This window comes from Natrix helvetica (genome assembly GCF_964273705.1).
Source record: "Natrix helvetica genome assembly, chromosome: 4".
Taxonomy (NCBI): Eukaryota; Metazoa; Chordata; class Lepidosauria; order Squamata; family Natricidae; genus Natrix; species Natrix helvetica.
The window spans coordinates 171,994,827-172,012,599 of NC_138550.1; the positions used below are offsets into that span (position 1 = coordinate 171,994,827).

At 62.3% G+C, this 17,773-nt stretch overlaps 1 protein-coding gene across 3 annotated transcripts in view; it reads right to left on the bottom strand.

Annotated features, from left to right (window-relative positions):
• Positions 1-105: 105 nt before the first annotated feature.
• MROH1 (maestro heat like repeat family member 1) overlaps positions 106-17,773 on the bottom strand; it is a 33,429-nt gene continuing 15,761 nt past the window's right edge. The window contains exons 16-43 of one of the 3 annotated variants that reach the window (XM_081951597.1): positions 17,729-17,769; positions 17,311-17,452; positions 16,960-17,012; positions 16,279-16,386; positions 15,958-16,077; positions 15,441-15,563; positions 15,216-15,362; positions 15,083-15,109; positions 12,910-13,032; positions 12,571-12,650; positions 12,164-12,299; positions 11,888-11,983; positions 11,687-11,791; positions 11,311-11,446; positions 10,328-10,440; positions 9,912-10,064; positions 9,273-9,427; positions 8,660-8,825; positions 7,775-7,971; positions 6,155-6,292; positions 5,350-5,464; positions 4,133-4,279; positions 3,633-3,821; positions 2,784-2,939; positions 2,567-2,701; positions 1,924-2,026; positions 1,756-1,821; positions 106-689 (exon numbers count right to left, since the gene is read on the bottom strand). In XM_081951597.1, the coding sequence (XP_081807723.1) occupies positions 604-689; positions 1,756-1,821; positions 1,924-2,026; positions 2,567-2,701; positions 2,784-2,939; positions 3,633-3,821; positions 4,133-4,279; positions 5,350-5,464; positions 6,155-6,292; positions 7,775-7,971; positions 8,660-8,825; positions 9,273-9,427; positions 9,912-10,064; positions 10,328-10,440; positions 11,311-11,446; positions 11,687-11,791; positions 11,888-11,983; positions 12,164-12,299; positions 12,571-12,650; positions 12,910-13,032; positions 15,083-15,109; positions 15,216-15,362; positions 15,441-15,563; positions 15,958-16,077; positions 16,279-16,386; positions 16,960-17,012; positions 17,311-17,452; positions 17,729-17,769 (3,356 nt within the window). In that variant the 3' untranslated portion in view covers positions 106-603. The remainder of the gene's footprint in view (positions 690-1,755; positions 1,822-1,923; positions 2,027-2,566; positions 2,702-2,783; positions 2,940-3,632; positions 3,822-4,132; positions 4,280-5,349; positions 5,465-6,154; positions 6,293-7,774; positions 7,972-8,659; positions 8,826-9,272; positions 9,428-9,911; positions 10,065-10,327; positions 10,441-11,310; positions 11,447-11,686; positions 11,792-11,887; positions 11,984-12,163; positions 12,300-12,570; positions 12,651-12,909; positions 13,033-15,082; positions 15,110-15,215; positions 15,363-15,440; positions 15,564-15,957; positions 16,078-16,278; positions 16,387-16,959; positions 17,013-17,310; positions 17,453-17,728; positions 17,770-17,773) is intronic. The other 2 variants (XM_081951598.1, XM_081951599.1) reach the window with 2 other exon arrangements.

Sequence of the window (17,773 nt, forward strand, 5' to 3'; positions counted from 1 at the left end):
TTGGCAGACCCACCCCCAAAGGCCGCCCACCAGAAGCCATGGGGGATGAAGTGGCGGGGGGGGGGGCTTGTCTCCCAGCCCAGGAGCTAAGAAAGACCCTTGTGGTTTTGAGAAGCAAATCGTTTATTAAAAATAAGTCCTCTGAGTCTATATACAAACTCCGGCTGAGAGGAAGGGGCATAAGCTTTGGAGGTGCAGTGGGGCACTTCCCCCCCCCCTTTGTTGGGGATGGTGGAGGTGTGATGGAATCGGGAGGCAGCTGCTCCTGTGTGGGGCAGGGAGGGGGGAGGGTTGGTGGGTCGGGTGGGGCCAGGCTGCTCCTGTGCAACACCAAAGTCCCCTCTGCCCCTCTGTGCTTGGTCCAGCCTACCCAAGGGGGGTGGGGTGGGGGGATGCCATGTGTCCCCTGCAGAAATTCAAAAAAAACCATGGAAACACAAAAAGGTGCACAGACTTCAGGTCTTCTTTTTAAGGGGTGGGGGGCAGGGGGGGCTCCGGTGGGTGGAGGCCGTGTATCTGGAAGACGTGCAACTTGTCCCTCAACGTGGAGCTGTGGTGGGGGGTCCCCTTTCCTCTGCTGGTGGCCCCCATGGCCGGCTGGCCTTAAACGGCCCTGCCCAGGCGGCCCAGTGTCTCCACCGCCTTCGCCCGCACTGTCGAAACAGGGTCCTTCAGCAGCAGAGTTAGCGCTGGACAAGAGAAAAGGCCGTCAGTCAAGCGGGAGCCCAGTTGCTCCCTGCGACCCTCCCAACGCCCCATCCGAGCAGCCGGGAGTGAAAGCCGAGCGCTCTCGGGGGCCACGCAGCGGCAGCCGGGAAGGGCTGGGCCGGCTGTCCTGGGCTGCTGCTCTGCCTGCGCTTGGCCCGGGCCCAGCTGCAGAGCGGGCGAGGGGCCAGCAGTCCCTCCCAAGCAGCAGAGATAGAATAATATTTTTCCAGTAGCATGTTTACACTGCAAATCCGAGACTCTCGTCCCGCCACAGCAGCCAGCCAGCGAGCGAGCGAGACGGTCTGATTTATGCACGGAGCTGCTTCCCGTCCATCAACCCGGCCAGCTGCAGGAGCTGGGGAGGGGGGGCAAGGAGGGCTGGCAGGCTGAGTGCTCCCACTCAAGACGGGAAGCTGTGGCGACCCCATCCGGAGTCCTTGCCGCTCCCCCCACCCCCTGCATCCCCCCCATCCCTGCACACAGACGGGCCTCTCTCCGGGACGGCTCCCTCAGCCAACGGAAAGATACTTTTCCCTTTTTTAGTGGTTTTTAAGCTCCGCTGGAAAGCTCAGAGATTTTCCAAGCCTTCCTCCGAGCGATGAGGTCACTGCTGACAAGGAAAAACAGGAGCAAAGTCCAGGAAAGTTTATTACCTAACTGGATTTTCTGGCTGGTCTCGGAGGGGCAACCCTGAGGGGGGGTGGGGGAAGGAAGCCAGGCAGCACACAGGGACCTGGCCCTACCCTCTGCCCCACAGCCAAGGACGAGGGGGGCCCACTTGCAGTCGGTCACCCAGGACGGTGCCCCTTGCGAGGTGATGCTGGGCTGGCATGGAGACCGTCCCCCCCCCTTGGTGCTCTGCAGCAGCCCTCTGCACGGAAGGGACCTCTGAGGATGCAGCCCAGGAAAAGGTCCCCATTTGGACAGGAGCCTTTCCCAGGACCACCAGCTGGATCCCTCAGGGATCAATGGCCACAGCAGCAGCAGCCCCACACCTGGGGTCCTGCAGCCCCCCACCCCACCGGAACTGCTCCCTCGGTCACTCACCAGCCATCAGTTCGTCCAGGTCCAGCTGCTGGCTCTGCTCTCGGTCCACATGGAGGATCAGGAAGCCTTTGGGGGGGGGCAGGGTGAGAAGGCCCCGTTAGCCCCCTGGAGCTCAGGGGGCCCCACCCAAGAGGGCCCAGGGAGGGAGCTCCACGCTGGCCGCCTCACCTACAAACATGGGAGCAGCAGCTCGGACATCGGCCCAGTTGCTCTTGAAGTAGAAGAGGTTGATGCTGACCAAGCGACTCAGCATTTCCGGGAAGCTCTGCACCTGAAGGGGAGGGAAGGGAGACAGCTGGCACCAAGAGGGAAACTCTCAGGCCAGGGAGACCAACCCAGGCTCTGCTCACGGGACACACAGCGCTGCCTCCAACAAAGGGTCCCCTTTGGGACAACATAGCACCGGGCGGCCCTCGACCAGAGCAATTGAGCCAGTAAGACCGAGGGGCCTGTTAGATGTTAGGTCAACACACCCAGGCCAGCCTCCAGATGTGGACCCTGAGAAGTGCAGGTGGCCCAAGAGAGCCCAAGGGCCACTTCGGCCACAAAGCAGGACACTCCACTCGGGGAAAGTTCCCCCTTGCAGCCAAGCAGGAGGGGAAGCCTGGGGGGCGTTGGGACCTTCTCTCGACGCCTGAGAAAGGTTTCTCTGGGTTCCTCATCTGGAGGTGGACCTCCTCGGACTCCCCTCTGGGCCTGGCTATGTAGCAGCTGCTCCGCCACCTTCCCTGGCACAGAGACTGGGAGCCAGAGGGCTTTGGGAGGCCTTCACCTGCGGGAAGGGTGGGGGAGCCAAAGGCCAGGCGCTCACCAGGTGTTTGCAGACGTCGTTCATGAACTCGCCGTAGTGGAGGCTCCACTCCTCGTGCAGGTGCTTCTGGAACATCTCGCAAAGCCCCGGGCAGCTCACGATGGGCCCACACAAGCGCAGGGCAAACTTGCAGGCCTGTGAGGAAGGAGAGGAGGGGCTGTGGGATCTTCCCCGCAGAGGAAAAGGGAGCGGAGTCCCTCCCAGCTGGGGCACCCACCTTGACGACCTCTGGCTTTGGGTCCTGGAGATGGAGCAGCAGAGTCACCAGGCCATAGAGGATCTGCTCCACAAAGGCGTCTTCGCCACTCCCGGAGCTGACCTTGGCCAGGTTCCCAAAGAGGGAGATGGAGGCCTTGCGGAGGTTGGGCTCCTCCTGCAAGGGAAGCAGTCCTGTGATGGGGGGTCCTCCCCTTTCCCCACCACGACCCCCTTCTCCTCCCCAGACTGCAGCCCCCCCTCTAAAACAATAGCCACGCACCGTAGTCTGGAGGCTAAAACATACGGAGGGAGGTTGCAGGATTCGGGTTTGGCCAGTCTAGAGAAAAGGAGGACTAGGGGGGGACAGGATAGCAGCCTTCCAGTATTTGAGGGGCTGCCACAGAGAGGAGGGGGTCAATTTATTCTCCACAGCCTCAGAAGGCAGGGCAAGAAGCAATGGATGGAAAGTAATCAAGGAGAGAAGCAACCTGGACTTGAGGAGAAACTTCCTAGCGCTGAGAGCAATTCACCCGTGGAACAGAAGTTGTGGGTGGCCGCTTTGAAGAAAATACTGCACAACCAGGTGTATGAAATGCTTTAGGGTCTCCTGCTTTGCCACCAGCCCTGCTGGACTAGGGAACAACTCCAAATGTGGCCACTTTCAAGACTTGGGGACTTCAACTCCCAGAATTCCCCAGCCAGCAGACGGGCAATTCTGGGGCTTTTCCGCACGTCTTAAAGTGTCCACGTTTGGAGATCCCTGTGCTAAAGGAACCCACTTGAAGGCATTAGGGCTACTTAACAGATCCCCCCCCCCAAAGGCTCCCAGCTCCCCTCCCCCTCTCCCCTGCCACTGTGCACTCCTTACGCTGTCAAAGAACGGCCGTATTCGGATGGTGACATGGAGCAGCACGGAGTGGACGTCGCTCTCATCCGTGAACGCCAGGATCTTGGAGAGGCTGGTCATGGCTTCTAAGGCCACCAGGTGTTGGGGGTCATCCTTATCATCCAAGCTGTTGATCATGGAAGAGAGCAGCTGGGCCCCATACTTCCTCGCCTGCAAGAGGAGGGGAAAGACACCTTCAGAGCATGTGAAGGAAGGCCTGGGCAGAGCAAGGGGAGACGGTATCTCCGGGAACTGGGGTGCATGTCCTGCTTGGGAGATTAACCTCTGACCCTGCGGAGGCCACGGGGGACCAGATGGACAACGAGATCCTTGGAGGGTCAGAGAGGCTCCGGCTGCCATTTTCCTGCCTGGGCTGCTGAGCTTCTGCCAGAGATCCCACCTCACATGGGCAGCAGAAGCAGCTGCCCACAGAGACGGAGAGGGCGGCAGAGCTCAACTGACCCAAACCCAGGAGGCCTCACCTTCTCCGGGGAGCCCAAAGCCACATTGCCCAACCCGCGAAGGGCTGTCATCCGCACCACCATGGAGGAGTCTCTCAGCCGGGCCGTCATGCTGTCCATCAGGGTCTCCAGGAGGACCAGGTCGTTCACCACGTTGCTGCTGAGGAGCTGAAAGAGACCCAGGCCGTCTTCTGTGGCAGGGAGGGTCCCACCAGAACGGTTGCAACCTCCTTCCACGCGATCGGCCCGCCGAAGGGCAGACCTCCTGCGTGGTTAGCTGGGCCCAACGCTTGGTTCAGTTGCCCAAGGACTCTTCCTCTACCCAATGGCCAACGGTCCCCAGGAGGAGAAAGTCTGAACCTGGATGAGGCCGGTGGGTCCTTTTCTCCATTTGCAAGGGAAATGCCTCCTCCAGGAGGAAGTCCTCCCTCTTGGCCCCAATCCCTCCTCCCAGCACACTGAGCCTTGCCCCGTCCCCAGCAATGGGCTCTGTGGAGGCAAGGGACCCGTGCAATGTGCAGCTTCTCACTCACATGCGCAGGCTCTCGCTCCTTAGAGCAGGATTCAAACGCTCTGCCTGCTCCCATCTGGCTGTGGGCCCCGCCAAGCCTCCTAATCCCGGCTGCTTTTCCAGCTGAGATGCTAAGGCAGCTTCCTGGCACAGCCGCCCCAGTGCCAGCCCCAGCAGGAGCAGCTTCCTTGCAAGGGAGGCCATTTGGGCGCCCCCAGCCAGGGCAGGCAAGTCGGCCGAGGGAGGGAGGGTTCTGGTGCCCTCTGCAGGAGGACAGGAGGCAGCCTGGCCCCCTCCGTTCCTCAGGGTGGTAGTGGGGGGCGAGGGGAGGACGGGTGGCCTTGTCCACCGGGTGCCCAAGCGGGAGCCAAATCCCCAGGAAAATTAAAAGCACGGTGGGGGGACAGCTGTATTCCCCACAGTGAGGTAGGCAGAAAGTAAATTTAGCAAACGCACAACAAATGTAATAAATGGTTACGGTGGGGGCAGGTCCAGGGCGATAGGCTCAGAGTGAGGAAGGAAACCAGAGCCAGGTGGGCCCCTCGCTTGCTCAACCCAAGGGCATCTGGGCAGTAGGTGCCGTTAGAGGAGTTGAGGGATCCCCAGCCGCTGCACGAGACCCCCGTTCCCCTCCTCTCCGTCCTCTGGAGCCCCTGGGTCTGCACTTATGAGCCCCTGAGAGGGGAAGGCGGCACTGCCCAGGAGGGGACTCAAACATGGCACTCACCTCTGCCAAGAAGGCGGTGGTGGTCAGCCGTTGGCTGTCGTAGATGCTGTTCAGCATGGGAGAGAGCAGCTTCACGATCAGAGGGAGTTTGGGCCCCGCGTGCCTCGCCATGGCCCTGCCAAGAGGCCCCCAAGTCCTCCGGGTGAGCCTGGCACCCTCCCTGCAGGCCTTTCTCCACCCCTTTCCTCCTCCGCCCGACGTCCGCCTGGCCTCTCTGAGCCCCTCAGTGGGGCCCTTCCTCCCCCCTGCCCAAACCGTATCTGCAAGGAGTCCCCTCCCCACCCCCGCCCCCACGGGGCAAAAGAGCAAGCAATCGGGCATCCGTTCGCCTCCCTGGGCTGCTCTAACCCCTTGGCTTCCAATGTCTTGGGCACTGCCCGGTCCCTGGTGCTTTCTGAGGTTGGTTCTTGGCTTGCAGACATTTCATTACCCAAAGAGGTTGCACCATCAGTGCTAGAAGGGGGTGAGGTTTCCAGAGAGGAGGGAGAAGTAGGAGACTGGGGGATCTTTGGGGCTCTCTGGGCTGTTTTTCTGTAGACGTCTCATTACCCAAGTAGGTAATGTCATCAAGACCCTGATAAAGTTACCTGGTTGGGGGATGAAACGGCTTCAAGCCAACCAGACACTCTGAGCTCACCCATCCAGAGCAACTACCAGTATATCCTCCCCTATTGACCCTCATGGGAGTGTGAAGACCCCTCCCAGGGGGCTGTGACGGCCGCAGCAAAGGCTGGCCCAGGACCCAGCAGCAGAAGGGACAATCCCAGGCCAGCAAAGGGCCCGATCCAGCGTGTCGCCCGCTCACCTGGCCAGAAAGGCCACTCCGTCGTAGTGCTTGTCCGGATTCCTCAGCAGCTCCCAACCTCCGTCCTCCGTCACAGCACGGCTCACTGACTCGCTGCCCCCCTGGCTCAGCATGGCCTTGAGGGTCTCGATCGCAGAGCTGGGCAGAAGGAGGGGGAGAAGGGTGCTGAAGCCCACTGCCCAGGAGCCCAGATGCTGGAGGACAGCCGGAGCTTATCCCACCTGCTCCCGGAAGCCCCTCGGGATGCCCTCCTGAACGGCAAGAGCTCCAGAGCAGCCGGTCCACTCCCATTTACTGGGGAGGGGGAGAGCGTGGCGATTCCCTGGCAAAGTGAGTGAGGGTCCATCTGAGAAAGTCTCCTGACACCCCCAGGCCTGCAGTGATATTCCTTTTAAGCTCTTTGCCCTGCCACCCTTTCCATTATTTTTACTATGCTGCTTCATTCGTGGGGAAAAGGGGTGTTTGGAACGCTGAGACTATTCCATGGAGAAATCCTGGGAGACCCTAAAGCAGGAAGTCCCACTCCTCAGCCAGGGCTTGGGCATCCTGCTGGGGGAGGAAGCTCCAGCATCCTCTGGCCTCAGCAGCCCCTCCAAAGCCCCCCACCCCCACCCCACCTCTTGCCCGGCTGAGCATCCTGCCAATGCAGGCCTTCCAGGGCAGGAGACAGAAGCCCCTCCCCACTGAGAGAAGGAGGAGCCGGCCAGGAAGGACCGTCCAGACCTCCAGGGAGGTTGAGCATCTTGGGCATCCTGTCCTCTCAGCTCCTGCCCCCCCCTCCAGCTGCAAACCCAGGTGTTGTCTAGGAAGGTTCTCATCCGTGCAGGTGATGGTTATTAGCCCAAAGGTGGTTTTGCTTCAAAGGCAAATTGGACTTTCTGGTTTTTCTTTAAGATGTTTCGCTTCTCCTCCCCAAAGCTTCCTCAGTTCAGAGAAGCCAAAGTCTTCACGAAAAACCACAAAGTCCAATTTGCCTTTGAAGCAAAAGCTCCTTTGGGGGGCAACCAGCTCAAGACTGGAAGTGGGGGCTGCAAAGGGGCCTCCCCACTGCTCCAGAGCCAACTCACGTCGCCTAAGCAATCCCAGCACGGCCCATCGGACTGCTTGAGGGCTCCAGCACAACCCCCCCCCCCCCCCGCCCTGCTGGCCCACCAGGTGCCCCAAAGCCAGGGCCGCATGGCTGGACAGGCAGGTGCCTCCCAAGGCATGCAGTCACCCAGGTCTCCAGGTGCTCCGATTGGAGAGCCCACAAGCCCCCCTACCCCCACATAGGTTGCTTCCCCCCCCTCCGCCCCTCTTCTTTGCCACTGGCCCAACCTCCCCCTCCCCCCGGCAGGCAGCCCGGCGGGCGGCTGGAGCGGCTGCCGTAATCCAACCCAGCCTGGGGAGGGAGGGCATCCCGGCCCCCCTGGAGGAATGCAGATGCAAACCACACGGCCGTCTGCAACAGGAAGCCCCATTTCATGTTTCCTGATTTGGGGGGGAGGTCAGGCCTACCTTCATTCCTCCGGAGCGATGGGCCGTGGCGCTTTAGCCGGCCGTCATGTTTCCCCCGTTTGCTCAGGAGCCAAATCAGTTCCACCTGGAGGGGGGGGAGCAGGGGGAGGCCCCCTCCATTACCTGCAAGGGTCGAGGGCGCGCAGGCTCTGCCCCCGGCCGAGGCTCTTCCGCTCCTTGGATTGCAGGTGCCTGGGCAGCTGGACTCCCACCGTGCAGCTGACGCGGAGCAGGAGGCAGACGAAGAGCTCTGCGTAGAGCCCCCCCACGGCTGGCCCAGACTCCCGGACAGACATGATCTCATGCAGCGCACACGTGGCCTGGAGGGGGAGGGGATCCAGATCCATTTCTGTCCCCCCCCCACACGCATCATGGGGGCTCCAGGTCAGCTGCCTCCCCACAGGACTGGGACTCAAGCAGCTCCCCCCCCTCCCAGCAGCCCCAGGAGGTGCCGCTCCTTCCTCTCCCCCAGGTCCCTCCACTGACACAGGGACTCCCCCGGCCCAGCATGGCAAGAGAAGTGCAGGCAGCCAAGGCTCCACAGGTGTCTTCCGCATCCGGCCAGGGCTCTTAAGCAGACACCCCCCCCCCAAGAGGTCCAGAGACTCCCTTGCCCGCCCAGTGCAGGGCAGAGGGCAGCAGCAGGAGGGCACGAGCCTGGTGCTCCGAACCAGCAACCCCAGGAGTGCAGGCTGAGAGAGGCACGCTGCATCCAGAAGGAGGGGCCCCACAGACAAGGGAGCCTCCCCGGGCACCAGGCAGGTGGGGGTGCCAGGCGTCAGCAGGGAGGTGAACCCCACTGATCCCCTCCTGGCCAGATACAGCCCCAGCACCACAGGGGCCCTCTGGCTCCGGGAGCCCCTGTGGGGCCCAAGGCATCCCCCTGCCCCATCACAGGCTCAGCCGAAGGCGTTTGCAGGGGTGACAGCAGAGCTCACCCCCCTCCATGCACCTGGGAGGGGAAAGGGGGCGGAGGGAGGGGCCGAAGGGGGCTGCCTGGAGACTCACCGAGAGGGGATAGAAAGTGGCCACCCGCTCGGAGCGGCTCCCCCGCAGGAAGGACTTGTTCTCTTTGTACGGGACGTCCCGGTTGACTTTCTCCAGCAGCAGCTCCAGCACCTGGGCGGTCAGGGGGGGCTCCGAGGCCAGCGCCCTCCACATGGTGCAGCTGCAGCTGCAGGGAGGCAGGGAAGCCCCTTCAGCCCCAGGGAGCCTGCCTGCCTCTCTCCTCCTCGGCAAAGGAAACGCTACCAAGGAGGGCAGCTGCTCTGGGGCAGACCCCCCCCCCCCCGAGGCAAGACCCCTCACCGCCCCTGGAGTCCCCAAAGGGGATGGAGGGCAAATGGATTGCAAAGCCCCCCGTGGCCCTCTGCCGCAGCTGAGTCAGGGGAACCCAGAGGGCCTTTGGGAGGGGGGGGTCAAGGGGCCCTAGCCGGCCTGGGGCCACAGGAGCCGCCAAAGACCCTTCCCAGAAAGGCCTCAGGGTGTGTGTGTGGAAAGGGCCCCCTCCCTGCCTTCCTGTCCCACCTGCCCCCCGAGCGCCTCCCCAGGGCAGAAAAGGCCCCGACCCCCCCAGAGGTCCCCAGAGGCTCCGAGACGCAGGGGCTCCCAGCCCCCTTACCTGTCCAGGGGGAGGCTGTGGCTAAGGAGGCTGGATACCACCGCGGCCTTGTGATGGCTGGCCAGGATGCTGACCGTCTGCTGGGTGGCCTTCTGGACCGTCTCCTCTGGAACCTCCTGCAACTTGAGGTGGATGGTTTCCAGGAGCTTCGGCACCTGCAAGGGGAGGGGGAGGGCCAGGCTGAGAGACCCCAGAAGGGGGAGAAGCCCTTTCGAGTCCCATCACGGCCCCCTGCCAGTTGCCCCCCAGGATCCCACCTCCCCATCTCTGCCAATGGACTCCCACCCTTCCTGCAACCCCTGAGCCTCCTTGGCTGAAATGAAGAGAGGGACAGCCGACACCCCCCCTCAAGCCCTTCCTGGCCGCCCCAAAAGGAAGCCCCGGCCCTCTGCCTGCTTCCCCAGAGCCCTCCAGGGTCTGCCCTGAGCAGGAACAAAGAGCCCGAAAGGACCCCAGGGAGCGTGGCCCCTCCAGCGGGCCCTTCCCAGGGCTCCGCTGGGACCCCTTTCCTTCAGGGGGCTTCCAGGCCTAGAGAAAAGCCACTGCGGGTCAGAGGGGCCGAGTGGGCAGGGGTCCAGGGCAAGAGGGACTGCAGTGCTGGAGGAGCTGCCGGAGCGCGATGTCCCCCGGGGACCCCACCTTCTCCAGCAGGACCACCCCTCGCTCCTTCAGGATGGAGTTGATCATGACCGCAGCGGCCCGGGAGCAGTTCCGGTCGGGGTCCACCAGGCCCTCCAGCATGGAGAGCAGCAGGCTCAGCAGCTGCTCCGGGGGCAAGTGCTTGGCCATGACCTGCAGGGGGCAGCAGAGAGAACGGAGGCCGTTAGGGGTTTTCCTGGCCACCAGGAGGCAAAAGCCCCAAAGGCCCATCTTGAAAAGCCCCTTTGGGGCACCCCAGGGCAGATCGAGTGGGGAGAGACCCATCACCGCCCCCCTTGCCCGGCCAGCCCCCACCCCCCACCCCGAGTGGAACAGAAGGAGCTGCCAGCCCCCTCCCCAGGCCCAGAGGGAGCCAGGAGGCTGACCCCCCCCCTCCACAAAGCCCCACTCCCCACCCTGGCGATGTTGCAGCACGTCTGGAAGAGGACGGTCACATCTGGATCCTTCAGGCCGGGCTTCAGTGCCTTCAGCTGCTCCACAGATTCATCCTTGTGATCCTGGGAAAAGCCTGGAAAGAGATCCACTGGGTCACACAGCCCCCTTGCCACGCTCTAACCGGTCGGCCTGGGCAGCTTTCTCTGGAGCAGAGACTACGCCAGTGATGGCCAACCTATGGCACGCGGAGCCATTGGTCAGGGCACGCAAGGCGCACTGGGCAGCTGAGTTCCCCCTTTTGAAAAGCCATTTTTCGCCCTCCCCAGGCTCCAGAGGCTTTAGAGGAGCCTGGGGAGGGCAAAAACAGCCTCTCCCCCACCCTCCCCGGAGGCCCTCCGGAGGCTTCATGAGCTTCCCTGAAGCCTCCAGAGCGTAAAAAACCAGCCCTATGGGAAAACCGGAAATTCAGGAACGGACTTCCGGTTTGCTCGGAGGGTCGTTTTGACTCCTCCAAAGGCTTCAGGAAGCTCATGAAGGTCCCTGAAGCCTCCGGAGGGCGTCCGGGGGGCGCGGGGGGAGGCTGTTTTCGCCCTCCCCAGGCTCCTATAAAGCCTCTGGAGCCTGGGGAGGGCAAAAAAAGCATGCAAAAAAATGGGGGGTCACGCCTGTAGTGTGCGCATGCTCACTGGGGGGTCACGCATTGCGTTATGGGTGCAGCACGCCCGCACACGACCCCCCTGCGCTCCCCCCACTTACGGCACACAAGCCAAAAAAGGTTCGCCATCGCTGCACTACGCCAACCCCCCCTCCCTCCCTTTGCAGTTGCTGAGCCCTGGAATACAGCAAGGAAAGCCTGCCCCCTGCTGTCCGCAGAGAGGCACTGCTTGGAAGGAAAGGGGCCCTGAGTCCCTCCAAGAGAGGCAGCTTCGTAGCCCCACTGGAGGAACGGAGGAGGATGGGGGCATCCGTGGAGCAGCCCCCCCCCCAGCCCCTCGAGGTTTACCTTCGTAGCACAGCTGCACGTAGAGCAGAGAATGGACGCAATCCACCGCCTGCTGGCGGACGCTGGGCAGGGAGTCCGTGCAGCGGGGGGAGAAGAGAGCCATCAGCACCCCCAGGTTGTAGAAGGGGACCACCTTCTGAGCAAGGAGAGGGGCACTTGAGACCCATGGCCAAAGCCCCCAGGCCCCTTGGTCAAGCGGTCACGAGGGAGGGGGGCAGCCAGAGCCCATCCCAGGCAGCTACAGCTGGGCCTCCTCTGTGGGGGTCTGAAGGCCGCCTGTTACGTCCCCCTCCCAAGGACGTGAAGGCCAAGCACGGCTGGCAGAGGCTCAGGGCGGGTGAGCCAAGCGGTGCAGCCCAAGGGGGGGGGCACTCACGCTGACGTTCAGCTTCTCCCGGTAGAAGAGCAGGAGGGCGGCGCTCACTTCCAGGGCTCGCTCCCGCTCGTGCTCCTTGGTGGACTTGATCCAGGGGCCCAGGTGCTGCGGACAGAGCAGGGGGAAGCAGTCCCAGAGCCGTCCCGGCCGGCTGGAGCCCCCGCCCCATAAGAAGGGTGGCCGCCCAGGGGGGTCCCCTACCTCAAACATGGTCTGGAGGCCGTGCGGAGTCATGTGGCGGTGCAGGAGGCTCTTCAGCAGGTCCTTGAGGGCCGCCAGGGTGGAAGACCAGAGGGACTGCCAGGGGGCAAGCAGAGCCCTTCAGTCTCGGGGGGGGGGGAGAGAAAGTGGGGACGGGCTCTGGGACAGTGGGCAGGGGGCCCGGAATGGGCACCAGAGGAGAGGGTGGGGTCGGGATGGCGCAGACAGTTCCCTGCCCGCCTGCCAGATGCCCCCAGCCAGGCTCTGGGCTGCTACCTCTCTCGGCCGGGCCTCCCCCTCGGCCCCGTCTCCTTCCTTGGGCACATCCAGTGGCGGAAGAGGGAAGATGCTGTGCAGGCAGCCGTCCACCAGCTCCGCCTTCTCGGCCTCACTCAGGGGGGGCTCCAGGATGCTGCCCGGCAAGTTAAGGCTGCAGTAGGAAACTCTGGGTGGGTGGGGGGGTAGAAGCTCATTCAGAGAAGCCCCCTCCCCAAGCACAGCCTCAGCCAGGGCTGCAGGCAGAGTTTGGCCATGAGGAGCCCCAGGGCAGGGCAGCCATCGGGGGAGGGGGGGGCTCCTGCGTAGATGGAGTGGAGAAAGCTGTTGGGGGGGGTCCTCCCCCCACACCTTCCCCCCTTGGGCTTCCCCAGGAGCGGCTCTGGGGAGGAGCCGAGAAAGGATACACCAGGTACATGCAGGCTGTCATGGCTCTTTGGCGGATGGCCGTGCGCAGTGCGTCGGGGGGCTCGGCTTTGATGAAGTCCTGCAAAGGAGGAGGCGTGAGGCCCCCCCCAGAAGCCCCCCACCCTCCCCAAAGGAAGACTCTCCTCCGTTCTGGCTGGGAGGGGCAGAGGGAGGCTGTCCTTCTGTGAGAGGAAGGAGACTGTGGGGAGCAGCACCTCCGCTGGGCCGGCATCTGGGGGCCCTCCTGCCCTCCGCCCACAGCTTGGCATCCCGGCATGGGGGGCAGAGAGGTGCTGCTGCTGCTGCTGCTTCCTGGCCTGCTGCCAGCTGCTCCTCACCAGCATCTGGGCGACCACTTCGGCCTTGCGGGAGAAGCTGAAGTCCCCCGACTGGGCACTGTGGCAAACGGCCTGGCTGATGAGAGAGATGCTGCGGATAAGGCAGAGCTTCAGGGTGGCATCCTGGGGACGGAGGAGGCGGCCTTGAGGGGCTGGAAGAGGCACCAAGCAGGAAACTGCCCCGCTCCCATGCGCCAGCACAGAGGTCAGCCAAAGATCTCGCTGGGCCCTTCCCCGGTGCTGGGACTCGAACCCACTTCCCTCACTAAAGCTTCCCAGGAAGTCGGCCCCAGAGAGGGCCCTAAAAGAAGGGGGCGAACCCCAAGATAAAGGCTAACGGTGTGTGTGTGTGTGTGTGTGTGTATTGATTTGATAAGAGGAAATTTGGTAAATATTTTAAATGTTGATAAAAAAGGGGGAAAATAAGTTAAACAGTCAAACTAAATGATTGATAATGATAACAATGTAATAATTTGTATTGACAGGATAAAAGGGAAAATTGGATATAAATTGTAAACAATGATGAAGAAAAGAGGTTTAAATTTTTTTGTTATTAAATATAATTAAATGTGGTTATATGATACTGAAAATAGATAAGGGAATGCCACTATGTGGTTTTGTTTTAAATTCTGGAATGCTTCTTATAAAGGGACGTTAAAACAACTATAGTCATATGATGTTGGATAGCTATTTGTCTGAAACGGTATAGGGTTTCCTGCCTAGGCAGGGGGTTGGACTAGAAGACCTCCAAGGTCCCGTCCAACTCTACTATTGTATTGTATTGTATTGTATTGTATTGTATTGTATTGTATTGTATTGTATTGTATATGAAGGATGAGGTATGATGATAGCAATTATATATAAATATATGTGATGTAAAGTAGATAATTTGATATGAATCAGAGGTGATGATTGTGGAAGAGATGCACAAAAACTCTTTGTAACCAATTGACACACTTTCTACAGTTTGTATGGAGGATTTTGTTTTTTTAATCAAAAAATAAAAAAAATGGAAAAAAAATGGATTCAGCCAAAGATCTCGCTGGCCCCTTCCCCTGTGTTGGGACTCGAACCCACTTCCCTCACTAAAGCATCACAGGAAGTCGGCCCCAGAGAGGACCCTAAAAGGGGGCAAACCCCAAGAATGGCTCTTCTAGAAGGCAGCCCACCACCGCTAGGCGCTCCATCCATCCAGGTGGGGCTGTCGAAGGCCAGAAGCGCCCCCACCCCCACCCCCCAGCTTTCCCTGGCAGTAAGACGGACTTGGTTCCACCAATCCACACAGTTCCCTGGGGCCCAGAACCCCGGGGGAGGGGGGGGAAGAGCCCCTCCCCACAGAGTTAGTGCAGACTGGGAGGAAGGGGTTAGTAAGAGCAGAGCCCCTCCCAAGAAACTCTCCTGCGGGCCAGCCCTGCCCCTGCCCTTAAGCTCTTCCTGGGGGGGGGGGCAGGGGGGGCTCAGGTAAGGTGGTCCCAGCCCAGCAGTCAAGAGCCCACATGGACTCCATCATGGGCAGGGGTTGCTTGCTTGGACCACTGTGGGCTTCCCCTCTTGGTAAGCCCCTTGCAAGAAGGGACAGGCACTGACACCCCCCCTCCCTCCCCCTTGCGGTGTCAGGGCAGGGAAGCTCCTGAGCCCCCGAGAATCCCTTGGGCCAACCACCTGAGGGAAAGCGGGGGGGGGGGAGGCTCTCTCAGGCAGCCCCTCAGTCCTTTTCTGAAATGATGTAGGAGCTCCTTTGTGAGTGGGGGTTGGACTAGAAGACCTCCAAGGTCCCCTCCAGCTCTCTTATTCTGTCCTGCTCAAGCCTCCTGTCAGCAAAAGAGCCCCTGCCAAGCTCAGGAACTCCCCCCATTTTCCTTCTCAGGCAGAGCAGAGCTCTTCTGGTGCAGCCCCCGCCTGGCGAAGGGTACTCCCTTTCCCTCTTAAGCCCCTCATCCTCTCTGCCTGGGGAGCACTTCCCCTCCGCAGGGAGGCAGCCCCGAGGACACGTTGGCTGGCCTGCTGGTGCTGCCTGACCCACCCCCGGCTCAGAGGGCTCTGCCAGGGGACCCTCGGGGCATCAGGGCAGCCCCCACCAGCCCCGCTGCCTTTCTGCCCCTCCTCCCCCAGCTCTGAGAGAAGCAGAAGAGGCAGAGGGGGAGAGAGAGAGAGTGGGGGGGGGGAGCTGTACCTTCGTCTCTACCTTTATCCCCAGAACCTGACAAAGCAAAGGAGACGGGCATTAACCACTCTGGGTGCCCAAGAGGGCCCAGCTGCTGCCAGCCGGTCCAAGAGGAGGGAGGGAGGGAGGCGGGCGGCCTCACCTTGGTGTTGAAGTAGAAGAAGACGTTGCGCAGAATGTCAGCCTCCAGGCGGGCCAAGACCAGCTCCCTGGGCGCCTGCTTGGCCACGTAGCCGTAGCACAGGATGAGGGCGCTCTTCACCTTCTCCACCTCGTGGTCGCTGCGGTCCTGGAGGGAGGGGAAAGGTCAGAGGCAAAGTCACCCCCCCTCCCCCGATGGACATGCCCAGGACAGGAGGGCCCCCACCTTGAAGAGGCTGAAGAGCCCAGCAGACTTCCTGAGGACATCGGACTTCACAAAGTCCTCCAGCTGGGCCAGGACCTCGTCCAGGTGAGAGACGGCACAGAAGCCCAGGCAGGCTGCAAGGCCCTGGGCAGGAGGAAGGAAGGCCAGGGAGGTCAGTGCAGGAGCCCCCCAGGGGTGGGGGTGGGGGGAAGCCTTCTCCAGCAGAAACCCCTTGGCCTCGTTGACCTGGCCAAAGTCCAACCTTCTCCAGGGCTCTCCCATCACGCAAACCTTCAGACTTGTGGGCTTCAACCACCGGAATTCCCCACCTGGGCCTGGTTGGCTGAGGAACTCTGGGCCCACAAATCCTGAAGCCCCCCAGGATGCAGCCCCTTCCAGACCAGCCCCCCACTGCCCCTTCCACCCAGGCGGGGCTCCGGCTCCTCGGCTGCCCCTCCCTCTGTCCCCTCTGGGGGATGATAGGCAGACAGTTGGCCAGGGCAGCCCCCCCCTCCTCCCCACCAGCCCCAGGGCCCACCTCTCGCTCGGCCTCCTCCTGGTATCGCGCCGTCTCCAGCAGCTCCTGAAGCTGTTTCCGCACCAGGTCCTTGTTGGCACAAGCAGCCAGGGTCACCCCGATGGCCTTGTAGAGGAAGGTCTGCAGGTGGGGGAGGGGGGGGAGGGATCTCAGAATCCAGGCTCCTGTGAGGGATCCTTCGACTTGCCTGGCAGGAGGAGCTGCTTCCCTGCAGGGAGAGCCCAGCCAAGAGGCCACCATTCCTGCCCATCCTCCCAGTCTGAGAGAGATCGGCAGCAGGCAGGAGTGTCCCCCCCCCTGAGTCACACACCCCCAGCTGACCTTCTCCAGAGACTGGCCGTTGTAGCCACTCAGCTGCCTGCACATTTCCAAGACCAGCTGGGCAGTCCAGGGCACGTCCGAAATGGCATCCAGGGTCTTCTGGAGGAACTGCAGGGAGAGGCGGGCATTTCAGAGTGGCATCCACCCGGGGTGCCTGGCATCCTGGCCCTCCTTGACCAGGGAGGGAAGCAGGGCAGCTGGACTGGTCCGCCATGCAGCGGCCAGAGGCATCAGTCCAAAGGGAGGGCAAGGAAAGACCCCTGCAGCAGCTTCCTGGGCAGCCCCCTGCGTGCCCCTCGGCCTCTGCAGCCATGTGGTCAGCCCCAGCCCCCCTTCTCCCATGCCCTTGCCTCGGCCTGAGCTCCTTCCTGCTGCAAAATCAGCCCCCAAACCCCCCCCGTTCCCCCCAAGGACTCAGGGATCCCCAGTTGATCTTTCTGGGGCTCTTTGGCCTCGGTGTTTGCCGTTGTATGGAAGTCGCCCCCGTGGGCAGAAGGGCCGGGGGAATCTCTTGGAGGAAGGATGACCACTGCAGCAGTGCCAGGGCAGCCCTGGGAGGAGATGCCCAGTCAGAGGAGGGGCTGGAGGGGGGATAATGTCCTGCCCCCCCTTTGGCTCCCTGGACCAGGTCTGCCCTCCCCCTGCCCGGCTCTTCCCTGGAGGGGGATGGGGGAGGCTCACCTCCAGCAGCTGATCCTGCCAGTCCTTCAGAGGGAGGGAGGCCCCCGGGTGGGCTGGAAAAGCAAAGGGGGTGGGGTGGGATATGAGGGGAGGGGCCCCCATCGCCCACATCCTCCCATTGACCTCCGCCCAAGCCCCCTCCACACCTAAAGGAAGGAGGCCCCCATTGGGAGGAGGAGATGCCTGGAGGGGCCTTCATCAGCATCTGCCCCTCCCCCCAGCAGCCCAACCGTAGACGGAGGCCATTTCGGTCCATCCTCTCTGCAGACAGGAGGGGTCCGAAAGTGGGGAGGGGTTGCAGTGAGAAGGAAGTTGGGGTGGGGGGGCATGTCGGGTCTCCTCCCGCCTTACCTTCCAGGTGCTGCAGCAGAGCAGGGAGCCGGGAGTTCCAGAGGGGCTCGGCTGCTGGGTGGATGCTCAGGCGCAGGACCAGAAGCAGCCGCAGGGCCCCCGCCCCACGGCCCTCCCCCAGGCACGGCTGGGAAGCCACGATCTGGGGGGGGAGGAGGAGGGCTACGTCTTGCGGGGTCTGGCCCAGAGCAAGAGGGGGAGGGTCCCAAAGCCTCTTGGCTGGGGAATCCAGAGGGAGGGAGGGAGGGAGGGAGGGAGGGAGGGAGGGAGGGAGGCCCCCCCACCCCCCCCAGAACCCTAACCCCAAAATCAGCTGTGAAAGCCTGAAGGTGGGAGTAGAGTCAGAAACACCTCACCTCCCACCCACCCCTTGGCCCCCCAAGTGGAGGGCTGCCCCCCCATCCCCCCTTCCGCTCACCAGCAGCCGGGACATCAGAGCGTGGGGGGAGGGGAGGCTTCCTGC